Below are 14912 nucleotides of genomic sequence, written 5' to 3'. Positions count from 1 at the left end.
GTTTTTCCCCATCCCACTGCATCTCATGTTTTTAAATGAAAAATGTACTCTGTGTGATTGGTTTTCCGCCCTTTGTATTAATTATGCATACATACATGATGCTGTTTTGTTTATAGTTGTTTAAGCAACATATTTATAATTGGTTTATAAACATTATTTTAAACATTATGCACCTTTTTTTCGCATGTTATCTTATGCTTTGAATGATGCGCCCTCTTGTGGCCTCAGGAGAGAAGCCAAAAGCTTTTCTTCACCCTAACTGAAATTATGCATTTTAAATTTGAATATAATTCGAATTTGATAATATTTAAGTACAAAATTAGAATTTAGTTTTTCAGCCATTTTGACAGCCCTAACTTGAACTCATCTCTGCATCTGCTTTGGGACGCTTATAACATGCATTTGAGAACACATTTTCGAAAACTTGAAATAAGACGCACTTATGAACTGGCTGTTGTCAACAAAAGTAAAGCTTGCTTTCCCTGCAGTTAAGACAGCCATCAATTTTAGTATTGTAATTTTACAGTTGTTCTGTAAAATCAAATTATTTTTTATTAGTATTAACTTTACTAATATTACTTGAGGTACTAATATGTAGCTTATCTTCCCTTCAAGGGTGCATAATAATACTAGTATGTACTTTTTAGGTAGTAATATGTACTGGCCTAGTGACAAGTTGTAACTCTCAATATATTATATTTTCTGACAGTGTGAAGGAGGCTTAATGTGCTGCTATGACCATATGCTTAATAGATTGCTAAAGGATGTTGTTTGGCTTTGCAGATGATTCAGAGAAGGAGAATGAGCTGGAGAGTCAGCTGAACAGTTTTTATCTGAAGGCCCTGGAGGGTTTCCTCATGGTCCTGTCTGAAGATGGAGACATGGTTTATCTCTCTGAGAATGTCGGCAAGAGCATGGGCCTCACACAGGTAGCTAAATGTTTGTGTTTTGTTCTTTGCTGTTTAGATGTAAAGCTTAAGTTGTAGTTGACTATCTCTACCATCTTTTCTTTCAGTTTGATCTGACTGGTCACAGCATCTTTGAATTTTCACACCCATGTGACCATGAGGAGCTGAGAGAGATGCTGGTCCACAGGACAGGTAATTCACACATGCTACACTGCAACATATTTCTGCAAAAAATACACCAGCCATCAATAATGAATGCATTAACTGAATTTTTTGTTCATGTTTAGGATCCAAAAAGACCAAGGAACAAAACACAGAGCGCAGCTTCTTCCTGCGCATGAAGTGCACACTCACTAGCAGAGGGCGCACTGTCAATATCAAGTCTGCTACGTGGAAGGTGAGATTTCTCAGACTATCACTTTTTTTTTTGGTATCCACAGCCTGTATATAATTTCCCCCTAGCATTACAGTTTCCTGGTACATTTTTAGCTCTTTGTTTTAGAAGGGTAACATTTGTATTACCCTGATTTTCTGTTTTTAAATGGTTCATTCATTTTGTTGACATTGCATGTATACAGGAAATTTAACAAGGAAGAAGGAAATAAACTGGCTTGAGTCTCATTGTGCACAGAGCATCATTATAGTAGTTTTATGACATACCTGCTATACAAAGACTTTGAACAGACGTTTCCCCCTTCTCTCTCCTGCTAAAGGTTCTTCACTGCGCTGGTCATGTGCGTGTGCAGGAGCGCGGCGAGGGTTTGGGAGACTCTGGCTTTAAAGAGCCTCCTCTGACCTACCTTGTGCTCATCTGTGAGCCCATTCCTCATCCCTCGAACATCGAGGTGCCTCTGGACAGCAAGACTTTCCTTAGCCGCCACACTCTGGACATGAAGTTTTCGTACTGTGATGAAAGGTTAGCAGAAAGATGTAATGCCCTCATATCCACCTTATTTTGCAAAGTACAAGAAAGCTATATCCTGTAATGTGCAAGACTACTGATTCATTAACTGCTATAGGTAAATAAATAAAAGATTAACAAAGTGCAATAAAAGATAAAACTATTTGTGCTACAAACCAGTGTGTGTATGATTAGCATAATAGATTAAAATAACATCAAAAATACAAGTTTGCAGTATAAAGCAGCGTAACAGACTTTTTAAAACATAACTGAAAAATGAAAATAACTCAGCGAATGAAACCGGAAGCCTTGCACATTAAAATTACAAATGACCATTCCTGCTTTAATGTTAAAAATAGCATGCATACACCAAACAGAAAAAAACAATTCCCCCCGGATTATGTAGACAGACTGGCACACAGCTCCTTTTCTTTCTTCCTTTTGTTTTGTTGAAGTGTAAATGGTTTGGCCTGCCCTACATTATTTCCCTATTTAGTTTTGATTTATGTATTTGTTTTTGCTTTGATGGTATCTGTGCCTAGCAATGAATACTGTGCGTGCTGACCAGTTGTTGACATCTCTGAATAAAAGCAATGCTGCAGAATGAGTCTAGTAGGCCAAAGCACAAAAGCCTGTGTTCTGTACTTTTACAAATGTTATTAACACCACCTAGTGGCAGAAGCCAGTAGTATTTTTAAGCCTTTGCTGAAGGCGTAACAACGCCTCAGTTTTGGCATAGCTAGAGATGCAGATAAAGTTGTTGGAGTTTTTTTTTTCACTGCCCTGTTGTAAATGTATGTTGTATGTACATACTACAATACCTAGTTACTATCCCTGAGCTGAACTATATTCTAAAACAAACAAACAAACAAACCCTGAAATAAACACAATTCAAAGCTATATAGTAATAATTAATAATAATAATTCTATAAAAAAACAAAAACTAATTAAAAATGGCAAAAGCAGACAACAGAATTACTAAAACCTTAAACTAAAATTAAAATAATAATAATAAAAAAATCTCAAACAGTGGCCAGGATTGACACGGGATTGTTCATATTAAGACCAAATACAGATCTAAGTTAAATATAATATATGGTGTTATGAGAACTAAAAAATGGGTTACAGAACACAGACCCCTTTGAGACCCCTGTATTAGACTTCTCATATCCAGATCATGTTGAAGTGGCAGTTGTTTCAGCATGTAGCTACTTAATTGCAAACTCAAACCTCTCACTCTTTTTCCAAAGGATCACAGAGCTGATGGGATATGAGCCAGATGATCTGCTGAACAGGTCTGTGTACGAATACTATCATGCCCTGGATTCAGATCACCTTACCAAGACACATCACAACTGTGAGTACCTGGACAGAATGCATACCTTATAGGGCTGTGCATCTTTGGATAAACAGTACATCGATTTGATTCACGATTCATAGGGTTTCGGTTCGATTCGAGAATGATTTTTGCAAATTCAGAACGATTCGATTCGAGACAATTCACAGTTAAATTCGATGCGATTCGATTGTGCATTTTTTAAGTGCAATCACAGGATTATTAAAATGATTCCCCTAATTCTTTATATGCTTATAGTCGAGGGCATATTACACTGCAACCTTTATGGAGTCAGAGAGTGAGCACAAAAACAAACTAACAAAAAAAAAAAACACTTTTGTCCAATGTTAGATGTTAGTTTAATGATGCTATGGCATGATATATGGAATATGTAGAAGTTTACCCTAGTAAAAAAGTAATTTTTAAAAAGTAAAAATTTGTTTTAATGTCACGATTAATGAGGATTGTATGATCTTTGAATAATATCGGCCTTTAAATGGAAGATATTGTAATAGTGTACCTGAAGTATACTTGCAATAGTTCCACTTTAGCACAGTCAAATTTAGGCTACTTCAGTATATAGGCCAATTTAGTTGGACTTACTTCTTCTTCGGCTTTTGCCGTGGTACTGCGGGTTACACCAGCAACATGCCCGTGGACACTGCTGACTAGCGGTTTGCATGTGTGCTGCACGTTGACGCGGACAACGACGCAGAAGTATAAATGAAAACTGACGCATAGCCTACGGCGTAGGTCCGACGCAGAAGTATAAATCAGCCTTAACACTACATCCTCACAATTAAAGTGCATTAAGTACAAAGTTAGTTGTTCCAATTTAGCAGACTTGAAGTATACCAGTTTAGTATACTACAAGTACAGTTGCAGGGTATTTTTACTTAGCACCTAAATATGTAAATGTATTTGTAGTATACGTAGCATGAAATAAATTTATTTCAAATACATTTTAGTATATTTACTTTTTACTAGGGTATGTATAAAAAAAAAAAAAAAGGATTTAAACGTTTTTTTTTTTTTACTTTTATTTAACCAGGAAAGAAATCTCACTGAGATTAAAATCTCTTCTGCAGGAGTGTCCTGGCCAAGATAGGTGGCCCAAATTTACAAATACATATAACAAACAGTAACATACAATACAGAATAAAATACTACGCAAAAAATCTCACTAAAGATACAGCCATTAGAAACATTTCATATTAACTATTGTGTAGCATAGTGTGAATGTATAGGGTAACATTCTATGTCACACCTTTGAATGATGTGAGCTTCTTTATCTTATTTTCGTAAAATAAAATGCTACAGCATTTAACTTTTCCTCTCTACCGGCGAATGATGATTCTGAAAGAAAACATGCCCGATGTCTGTTTGCTATAATGATGAACGCAACTTTTATGCATCTGATTGACAGATAAACCTCGTCCTCTTATTTCAAGGTTGTTGTTAATGCTGTGGTTATTTTAACAGTTTCCTTCATGCATTCGATTTAACGACATTTAAAGTCATTTATCATTCAATGGAATTGTGCGTATGCTTTTAGACACTTACATTGTTTTGGCTCCGTCCAAAAATGCGCATCCTTCAACTGCTCAGGTAATGCCAATGGTATGACCGAAAGCCATTGAAAAACTACAGGAAAGTAAAACTACTTTACTTTAGCAGTACTGGCCACGAGTACGAGATCACACATTGGCTCAATTTGGCTGGTCAGAAAATGTGTCCGTGAGAGCTACAAACGGAGCGTGAGCGCAATCCTGTGACAGGCGGTAAATAGTGGAGCACGTCGTGAAGGAGAGATGTGAGGCGCTGTTTAAGGGTTCCATTAATTCGTGCTTGTAGTAATTTAATGTGTATATATTTTAAAGTACTCAATCGCTATAGAAATTGCGATTCATTCGATTCTTGGCGTTCTAAATCGATTACTGTCTGAAATCAACGATTCACGATTCTAAAATCCATGTTGCAAGATCGATGCATATGCAAAAAATGTCTTGTTGAATACTTCTGATTGGAGTGTGTTATTTTTCCCAGTGTTCGCAAAGGGCCAGGCCACCACTGGCCAGTACCGTATGCTGGCTAAGAAAGGTGGTTTTGTGTGGGTGGAGACTCAGGCCACCGTTATCTACAACCCCAAGAATTCTCAGCCACAGTGCATTGTGTGCGTCAACTACGTTCTCAGGTACGGATCCAGTTTACGGATCTTCGGTAGACCAGCGGATTTATAGAAGCAAAATATTGTGAAAAGTGCTTTAGTGTGTATACAATTGTGTCTGTGATCATAATTCAACTTACCTTTCTGTCCCGTCCAGTGGCATTGTGGAGGGGGACGTTGTCCTGTCCCTGCAGCAGACCATGACCGAGCCCAAGGCTGAGGAGAAAGAGAACCAGGAGATGGAAGATAAGGCCTCCGAGGTGGACATACTCAAACTCTTCAAGCCAGAAAGCCTTAAGTGTCCCATGGAGAGCCCTGACCTGTATGATAAGCTGAAAGAGGAGCCTGAGGCTCTCACCGTGTTGGCACCTGCTGCAGGAGACACCATCATCTCTCTGGACTTCAACAACTCAGGTGCTTCCTGAAGGATGGTTACATGCTTAAATGGAACAGATTAAGATTTGCTCACTTTGACCGTGGCTTGCAGCAAATGAAATGAGAGCTGACAGTCAGAGGTGACATGAGCAAAGATCATATATTTATTCTCATTCTCATTATTCTCATCTTGTTTAATCATAGATGATATTCCTGCAACTTACATGAATGCTTCCCCTCCACAGTGTTCATTTTTATTAGCGAAAAAGTGTAATTGTCAAAATAAAATGACATTTGTAACAGTAACAGCTGTGGCTCATTGTGCAGCCCACCAGTAATGTAAGGCAACCAGAAGTTGAAGAAGAACGTCTACTAGCGACTGACAGCTCATACACTTTCATTCAAAAGTTTGGGGTTGGTAAGATTTTTGTAATGTTTATCCAAAAAAAGTCTCTTATGCTCACCAAGGCTGCATGTATTTATTCAAAAATACAGTAAAATCAGTAATGTTGTGAAATATTGTTTCAATTTAGAATGGCTGTTTTCTATTTTAATATATTTAAAAATTTAATTTATTTCTGTGATAACAAAGCTGAATTTTCAGCAGCTGTTGCTACAGTTTTTGGTGTCACATGAGCATTTATTTGAAATCGAATCTTTAGTAACTTTTGTCACATTTGATCTATATAATGCATTCTTGCTAAATCCCTCAAAAAAGAAATTCTTACTGGCCCCAAAACGTTTGAATGTACCTTAATATAATAATGCAACCCCTTGGCAACTATTAATCTATGAAGTATTTTAAGTCTATGTAATCTTATATAGACTTAAAACATATTCAAGGTATTCACTAATCCTCTGAGACTGAGAAATATGGATTCATAATCTTTAGTTTTAAAAATAAAAATGATAAATATACTAGTGCTGTCAAACGATTAATCACGATTAATCGCATCCTAAATAAAAGTTTTTGTTCACATAATATGTGTGAACTGTGCATATTTATTATGTACCGTATTGTCCCGAATATAAGACGATGTTTTTTTCTTGGAAATACATCTGAAAAAACGCGGTCGTCTTATATTCAGGGTCTAGACTTTGACATGTCAATAATACACCCACAACAATAGGTGATGCCAAATACGCATAAAACGAGTGTGCCATGAAATATAATATAATTTATATGAATATAAATATATACATGTAAATATTTTCAAAATATATGCTCTATGTGTGTGTATTTATATATGCATAATACATATTAGTGCTGTTAAACGACTAATTGCATCCAAAATAAACGTTTTTGTTTACATAATATGTGTGTGTGTACTGTTTATTATGTGTGTATATTTATTATGTATATATATACATACACACATACATGAATATATTTAAGAAAAATATTTTATGTATATATATTAAATATATTTATATATGATATAAATTATTTGAATATAAATATATACATGTAAATATTTTCAAAATATATGCTGTATGTGTGTGTGTATTTATATATATACATAATAAATATACACAATACAAAAACTTTTATTTTGGATGCGATTAATCGTTTGACAGCACTAAAATATACACACAATTCCTTGATGTGCTACTAATAATAATTGAACAGAATTGAATTTCCTCCAGATTCTGACATGCAGCTGCTGAAGGAGGTGCCCCTCTACAATGATGTCATGCTGCCCTCCAGCAGCGAGAAGCTGCCCATCAGTCTGTCTCCTCTGACGCCCAGCGACTCCGGCCCAGATCTGAACAAACTAGAGACCGGAGCGGAGGACTTCCCTTTCAGCTCTGCCTCTGATCGTGGTCCAGACTCCACAAACACACCTTCCACATCTGGACTGGGCTCCTCGGGGGTAAAGACTCTATAAACACTTGCTTTTTTTAGCTGCTATTCTTAGTCATTTAAAAGGATTGCTCCTTTTTAATGATTAATGAGATCCTGTGTGTCTCAAAGACTTAGTTCAAGTGTGTTTTTTTTCTTAGCCCAACAGCCCCATGGATTACTGTTTCCAAGTAGACTCAGACAACAGTTCTGAATTCAAACTGGACCTGGTTGAGAAACTGTTTGCTATTGATACCGAGACAAAGACCCCTTTTAGCTCCCAGGTAACCTTTTATCTGAAATAACTCTCTCTGTGGTCATTATTGCATTGCATAAACTTCACAAGACAAATATCTGCGACTTCTAGGCCATGGAGGATCTCGACCTAGAGATGCTGGCTCCATTCATCCCAATGGATGACGACTTCCAGCTGCGCATCCCCTCTCCGCTGGATCCGCTCCCCTCTGGCCCTCACTCTGTGTCAGCCATGAGCTCCCTGTTCCAGCCCTTACCATCCCCTGCGTCTCCAGCCTCTTCCTCCAGCAGCACAGTGAAACCGTCATCTCGGGCCCCTTCGCCCCTGCACCTGCTGCAGGAGGTGTGCAATGCCCCTGTCTCACCCTTCAGTGGAAGTCGGGACATTTCCCCTGCTCGGTCCCCCACCCCACAGAGCAGCAATCAGCTCAACAACAGGTAAAGCTCTCACTGGCATGACTTCCTGCTGGCAATCTCAGTCAGATCAATTCTTTATCAGAGGTATCGGATAGCTGATCAGTATTAAACTGCAAGTAGATTAGAATCGAGCCAAAAACAGTTCTATCATGACCATAGAGCAGGGATTTGGACTTCCTTTAGATGTCACTACTAGTAGATTATCTGATTTTGTGTTCGTTGCTCCAATTTCCCAGAAAGCTGTCTCCAAAGATGTTAGCTATCCAGAACGCCCAACGTAAGAGGAAGCTGGAGGAAGTGACATCACTTTCTGAGGCTGTTGGACTGGTCAGTATGAAAATAGATTTTATGTAAAGATTAAAGGTGGGGTAAGTGATTTCTGGTAGCCAATGTTGATATTTCAAATCATCAAAACAAACACGCCCCTACCCCAAAAGGGTCTCGCCACACACATACGTACGCAACCCAGGCACCGATTAGTTCTGTGAAACCAAGCAAAACCAATGCTACAACGTGTCTACACTGGACGCGAGCGGCGCGACAAAGTACTATAGAACTCATTATAATCATTGATGCTGTCTACACTGGATGCGGCGCGGCACGACAAATCCCCGACAGAAAACTACTGCTGCGTTCTATTTATGACGTTTTGACACAAATTTCAAAAGATTTTCAACGGTCGCTTTATCGTCTCCAGTGTAGACAGACAGTAGTTGTTGCGGCGGTGTAGACACGGTGTTACTCACCTATCGAGATGCAAAGCAACTTCAACAAAGCAACTTCGGCGTCTGATTGCAGGCCTTCCGCTCCTTGAGTTCTCTCCAGCGCTGGAAAGCTGATCCGATATTTACACGGGTCCTACTTTTTGCCTTATCGTAAGCCTTGTTTTGTTCCGCAGACATTTTCCTCTTTTGTTTTTTATCCGCCATCTCTATCTTTCTGTCGCTCGGCTAATGTCCGTCCTGTGCACTGAGTGCTCTCTCCTCCAAATCATGAGTAGACACACCCCTTACTGCTGATTGGCTACAAGTTTGTTTTTGTACTCGGCCCGACTCAGTTTTCTAAAGTGTTTTTGAAAAAATACATACCCCACCTTTAAGTAAAAGTGCATAAACTATGACCAAATTGATGTTAGTATTTAAAAAATATATATATAAATAATATTTAAAAATACTATATAGAATATATATACTGTGTGTATATATATATATATATATCAATAAAATAAATCAACAATGAAATAAAAATGATTATAATATTAAAAATAATTTTGTTCCGATTAATGTCATTTTTTTAATTATTATATAAATTATAAAAAAAATTATTACTTAGTATTAATTTATTTTTTTTGCATAAATTTGTTTTGAAAACATGGCTGATAAATAATTGAAAAAAAAAAAAAAAACCTTGAGAAGCATCATGTGAACTGATTCTTGAAGATTTGTATTCCATGTAACTGTAAGACTAATGGCCACTCTCCAATTTCCTGCAGAGTGCTTTGCTTCAGAGTGTGGACAGTGCTATAGAGCCTGGAAAGAGGGCAAAGGTTTTAGAGCTTAAAGGATCGAGTGTGCTTGGAGGAAACAAAACCATTCTCATACTGCCCTCTGGTGAGTGACCATCATCACCACTGTAGCATGTATTTTATCGATTTTTAAATGCAAACCATTGTTAGAAATGTAGGAAGCCCAAAGAAAACTCAATTATTTAATTATTTTAGTACTTTTTACCTGATGGCAACACCACTTGGCATTTTTAGAGTTATATACAGCTGTCTGTAAATCAGTTTGTCTTTTTCCCTCTGATTCTGCAGATGTGGCCAGTCGTCTGTTGTGCAGTTCTTTAGAGAGCAGCGGTGGGCTGCCTACGCTAACACGTTATGACTGTGAAGTCAACGCTCCCGTGCAGGACCGCCAACATCTGCTGCAGGGAGAGGAGCTCCTGCATGCTCTGGACCAAGTCAACTGAGCTTTGCTGTGTTTAGCAGTTCCGAACACTGCATCCCTCTCTCTCACCCCTTGACCCCCGCCTGCCCGATCCTTGAAATCTGCCTCCACTTGTCTCCTTTTATTCCAAGCCCTAATATTCTCTGTAAAAATGTACTAGATAACCTGCACCTTCCATTGATCTCGCCAGTGAGCCCAGAGGGAGTCCATCCATCCCAGTGCGTAGAGGGCCTGGAGACAGACGAGCGTAATGCAACTTAACAGTGGCATCAACCAGACAAGAGTTAAGAGAATGCTCCGATCACAGCGTCCTCCATCCTCCTGTTGTTAATGTTGTTCTTTTTTGTTTCTGTTGTTGAACGCCGCGCACAAATGACGACGCTGTCGACCGGCTTACGTCACTTCTTAGTACACACTGTCGGTGCGAATGCAACCCTTTAAATGGTACTGGGAAATAGTTCGCGCAAAATCGTCCCAGTACTTTAGTACTGTACATTTAGTTCTGGAACTAAAGCGGTGCGAAAGGCCCTAATGTGAAATGCACATTGACGCACAGATGCTAATGCGTACAATCTCCCACACTCCCTCTGGATTCCCTACTTTTACCTAAAAACCCTCCATTGTGTTTTATGCCCCTCCCCAAAGCGTGTGTATTGTAGCTACAGTCGCACAATAATCTATTTTCTTAAGACAGATTACCAGCAGTCCATGCAATATAGAAAAACCATTTTTACGAATATGTACTTTTAATGAAAGATTGAACAATTTATTTTTTCTCTTCTCACTTGAGTTTTGTTGTGTAGCGCGGTTACATGAGAGTTCTTTGTGTGCACTCATAGGCTCAATGGTTAAACGCTGTTGGATGTTTGTGAGTGTTGCTTATTTGCTTACATCACTTTAAGTTTTCTCTTGAACAGCACAGATGAATTGTAAAAGAGCCATTGAAAGTAATGATGGAGATTTCAGGGAAGGGAATTCAAAATCATGCTGTGGTGTTCTCATGATGGTTTTTGTCTCAAAGAGGTTAAAGCAGATTTAATTATGCAATAGATTTTTATATTTTTAGTGGTCATTTTTTCTGTTTAGTTCTCTTTGTGGTAGATGCTTAAGGTAATTCATGCTTGTGAGATGTCATAGCTGGTAATCATTTTCTTTTTCTGCTACATGAGCGGTTTTAGATCATGCAAAGCTGATGTATCATTTATATCCCAGTTTTACAAGTATTTATAATGGCATTAGAACATGAATGCGTAGTTTTAAGACAATATTTGTTTTCATCATGCTTTCAAATGAATGTCAGCCTGTTGACAAAGTCCTGCAAGTATTTTATGACCTTTTATCTCGTTTTTCAATAGGAAAGACATTTTCTTTTATGTTATTGTAATTCTCATTTATCTCTGCAGTCTCCAGTCTTCTCCTTTATTCTTAACACTAAATGTTTTGTTTATTGCATAATCAGTAAAAGACAATTGTGGACCATAATTTTGTGATGTATGTTTCAATTGACGTGACACTTTATTTTTTATTTTTTTTATCTGGATCTATTAAGTTATTCAGGAGTACATTAAATTGCAATTCAAACATAGTAACAATACACTTACAAGATGATTTTTCTTTTAATATCTGAATTAAAGTATGGGTTCAACTGTCTGAACATTGTAAAGAAAGGCTGAAATTTTTGGTGGAAAAGTTATTGGGAACGTAGTTTGGTGTAATTTTTATTAAAATGTCATTAAAAAATAAGCACTGAAACAGCTTTGTTTTAAAATATAAACTTGTTTGTTTCTTAAAAGAACAAAAAAGGTTTTATTTTATTAAATATAATTTAAAAGCTGTAAGCCATTGTAAAAAAAACAACAAAAAAAACACAGTAAACCCCAAGAAAGCATTTATATTCATGACTTAAATATCATGATATGTTTCTTTAGAGTCGTCAGTCAATTTTTGTTGTTGAAAATGGTATAAACGTTTTTCAAATATTCATAAAATCAACATTAATATAGAGATTGCATTTCTAACTTCATTTTCACAACCTGATTCGTTTCAGTGAACTGGTTAAAAAAACATCACTCAAACACATGAAAGCACCTTTTTTAGAATATAATAATACGGGTGGTTTATTGCCTTTACATTGAATGACTTTCCGGCACGACTAATACATTTTGATCAGTGATAAGTTCCATACAATGCAGTTTTGCTCCTATAGCACCCAAAACAAACAGTAATGCACGTAGGCCTATCCGATTAGAAGGAAAAAATAAATTAACAACCCCGCTTATAACAAACCTAAAATAATTTTCATGCACAAATTTGCATGTATTAAAACAAAATCATGGCGGAACATCCTCATCAGGTTGATGAGAAGCCTGCTGTGGCTGGTGGGGTAGATGACGGGAGAAAAGAGGCAAAAAGAAAGAAGGTTTGGAGATTGCCCTCTATCCCCTTTTTTTGCAGAAGAGCTGTGGTGGGAGGACAAGCTGAGTGAAGGAGGATTTGGCTCTGTGTATAAAGGGATTCGCTACAAGGATGGCCTTATGTTATTGCTGTTATGATTATTATTAAAAACTCATACTGACAAAAAATGGTTTACATGTTTTTAAATACCTGCTTGGAATTTAAGTTCACAAAACTTCTGTTCAGGACTGGAAGGAAATCATAATATAATATACAGGTGCATCTAAAAAAATTAGAATATCGTGAAAAAGTTTTTTTTTTTTAAACATTTCAAAAAGTGAAACATATATTCTAGATTCACTACATAAAAAGTAAAACATTTCAAAAGTTTTTTTGTTTTAACTGATTAGAGCTTACAGCTCATGAAAGACAAAAATCCAATATCTCAAATATTAGAATATTTCCTAAGATCAATAAATAAAAAAAAAAAAGGATTTGCAAAACAGAAAAGAAAAAGTTCTTTAATGTATGTTCATCTATGCACTCAATACTTGGTCAGGGCTCCTTTAGCACAAACTCCAGCATCAGTGAGGTGTGGCATGGAAGTGATCAGTCTGTGGCACTATTGAGCCTTCAGCTCGTCTGTATTGCTGGATCGACTGTTTCTCATCTTTCTCTTGAAAAGATTCCATATGGGGTTCAGGTCAGGCATGTTGGCTGGCCAATCAAGCACAGAAATATCATGGTCAGCAAACCACTTGGAAGTGGTTTTGGCACTGTACTGTAAGACGTCTGAGCGTGGTGACTCTTGATGCACTGACTCCAGCTTCAGTCCACTCCTTGTGAAGCTCTCCCAAATGTTTGAAGTGTTTGGCTTTCTTTCTCTTGTGAAACACAAATGAAGATATTTAGAAGAATGTTGATTGCACTGACCATTTCATTTAAAGAAAATAAAACACTGAGGTAGTTCTCAAAATATGTTTTATGTTCAACAGAGGAATGAAAGACATAAAGGTTTGGAACGACATGAGGGCGAATAAATGATGACAGAATTTTCAGCTTTGGCTGAGCTATAGTTGGTATGCCGAACTGTAAAACTAGATCAGGCTGATTCTGTCTGCAGTACTTGAGTTTAGTTACTCTTACTGATTTGGCATAAGTGAAGTCACTTGTCATTGGAATATTTTAGGGAGTTTTTTTTTCATTAAAAAAAAGCATAAAGTGCTCCAAAATCTCCTGTTAGATGGCTGCATTGACTTTGGACTTGATAAAACACAATAGACCAACACCAGCAGACGTCACGCGCCCCAAATCATCACTGACTTCGGAAACTTCACACTGGACTTCAAGCAGCTTGGATTCTGTACCTCTCCAGTCTGCCACCAGACCTTGATTTCCAAATGAAATGCAAAATTTTTATCTGAAAAGAGGACTTTGGACCACTGAGCAACAGTCCAGTTTTGAATCGGCTTTGCTTGACAGTATTCTCAAGCTTGCGGTCATCCCTGTTGCTTGTGCACCTTTTCCTACCCAATTTCTTCCTTCCAGTCAACGTTGCATTTAATATGCTTTGATACAGCACTCTGTGAACAGCCACCCCTTTCAGTAATGACCTTCTGTGGCTTACCTTCTTTGTGGAGGGTGTCAATGATTGTCTTCTGGACCATTGCCAAGTCAGAATTCTTCCCCATTATTGTGGTTTCAAAGAACATGAGATACCCGGAATTTGTACTGTAGGGATGGTCATTTAATGAAACTCAAATGTAAATATTCTAATATTTTAAGATACTGGATTTTTGACTTTCATGAGCTGTAAGCTCTAATCATCAAAATTAAAACAAACAAAAAATGTTTTACTTTACATTTAATGAATCTAGAATATATGAAAGTATCACTTTTTGAAATAAGTTACACAAAAAAATAACTTTTTCTTTTTTTGAGATGCACCTGTACTATTATGTATAAATTATAATATATACTGTTTTCTATTCCTATTCTGACAACAGGGGGCAGTACCGCCATACACACAAACACACACACACATGCACACAAACATTTGCATTAATAAGTCTTCTGAACACACAATTTTATTTTCATTCACATCTTTATTTCATCAACTAATTCCACCTTCAAGTGGACAAAAATAATACTGTGCAATGTACACTGCCTACAGAACGTGCAACATATACATTGTACAACAGTAAACATTTTAATTATCAGTATGCATAATGCAACACTGCTGTTAAATGACTCCATCATGTGCATGTTTAATTCCATGAGTGTCTTTTCATATGAATGTTCTTATATCAATATATTTTTCAGATACAGGTTTTGGGCACGTTACACGCGCGCTCACACACACAACACCTG

At 37.2% G+C, this 14912-nt stretch overlaps 1 protein-coding gene across 1 annotated transcript in view; it reads left to right on the top strand.

Moving 5' to 3' along the window:
• The window catches only part of hif1ab (hypoxia inducible factor 1 subunit alpha b), a 20614-nt gene extending 10177 nt beyond the window's left edge, over positions 1 to 10437 (top strand). Inside the window, exons 3-15 of the mRNA XM_016557439.1 lie at positions 784 to 929; positions 1016 to 1100; positions 1196 to 1305; positions 1622 to 1824; positions 3060 to 3166; positions 5192 to 5339; positions 5470 to 5726; positions 7335 to 7561; positions 7692 to 7814; positions 7898 to 8223; positions 8439 to 8529; positions 9695 to 9812; positions 10016 to 10437. Coding sequence (XP_016412925.1) covers positions 784 to 929; positions 1016 to 1100; positions 1196 to 1305; positions 1622 to 1824; positions 3060 to 3166; positions 5192 to 5339; positions 5470 to 5726; positions 7335 to 7561; positions 7692 to 7814; positions 7898 to 8223; positions 8439 to 8529; positions 9695 to 9812; positions 10016 to 10170 — 2096 coding nt within the window. The 3' untranslated portion in view covers positions 10171 to 10437. The remainder of the gene's footprint in view (positions 1 to 783; positions 930 to 1015; positions 1101 to 1195; positions 1306 to 1621; positions 1825 to 3059; positions 3167 to 5191; positions 5340 to 5469; positions 5727 to 7334; positions 7562 to 7691; positions 7815 to 7897; positions 8224 to 8438; positions 8530 to 9694; positions 9813 to 10015) is intronic.
• Positions 10438 to 14912: the final 4475 nt, after the last annotated feature.

The sequence above is a fragment of the Sinocyclocheilus rhinocerous genome, unplaced genomic scaffold (assembly GCF_001515625.1).
Source record: "Sinocyclocheilus rhinocerous isolate Xijiao unplaced genomic scaffold, SAMN03320098_v1.1 scaffold2542, whole genome shotgun sequence".
Lineage (NCBI taxonomy): Eukaryota > Metazoa > Chordata > Actinopteri > Cypriniformes > Cyprinidae > Sinocyclocheilus > Sinocyclocheilus rhinocerous.
This window is presented reverse-complemented; position numbering and strand designations above follow the sequence as displayed.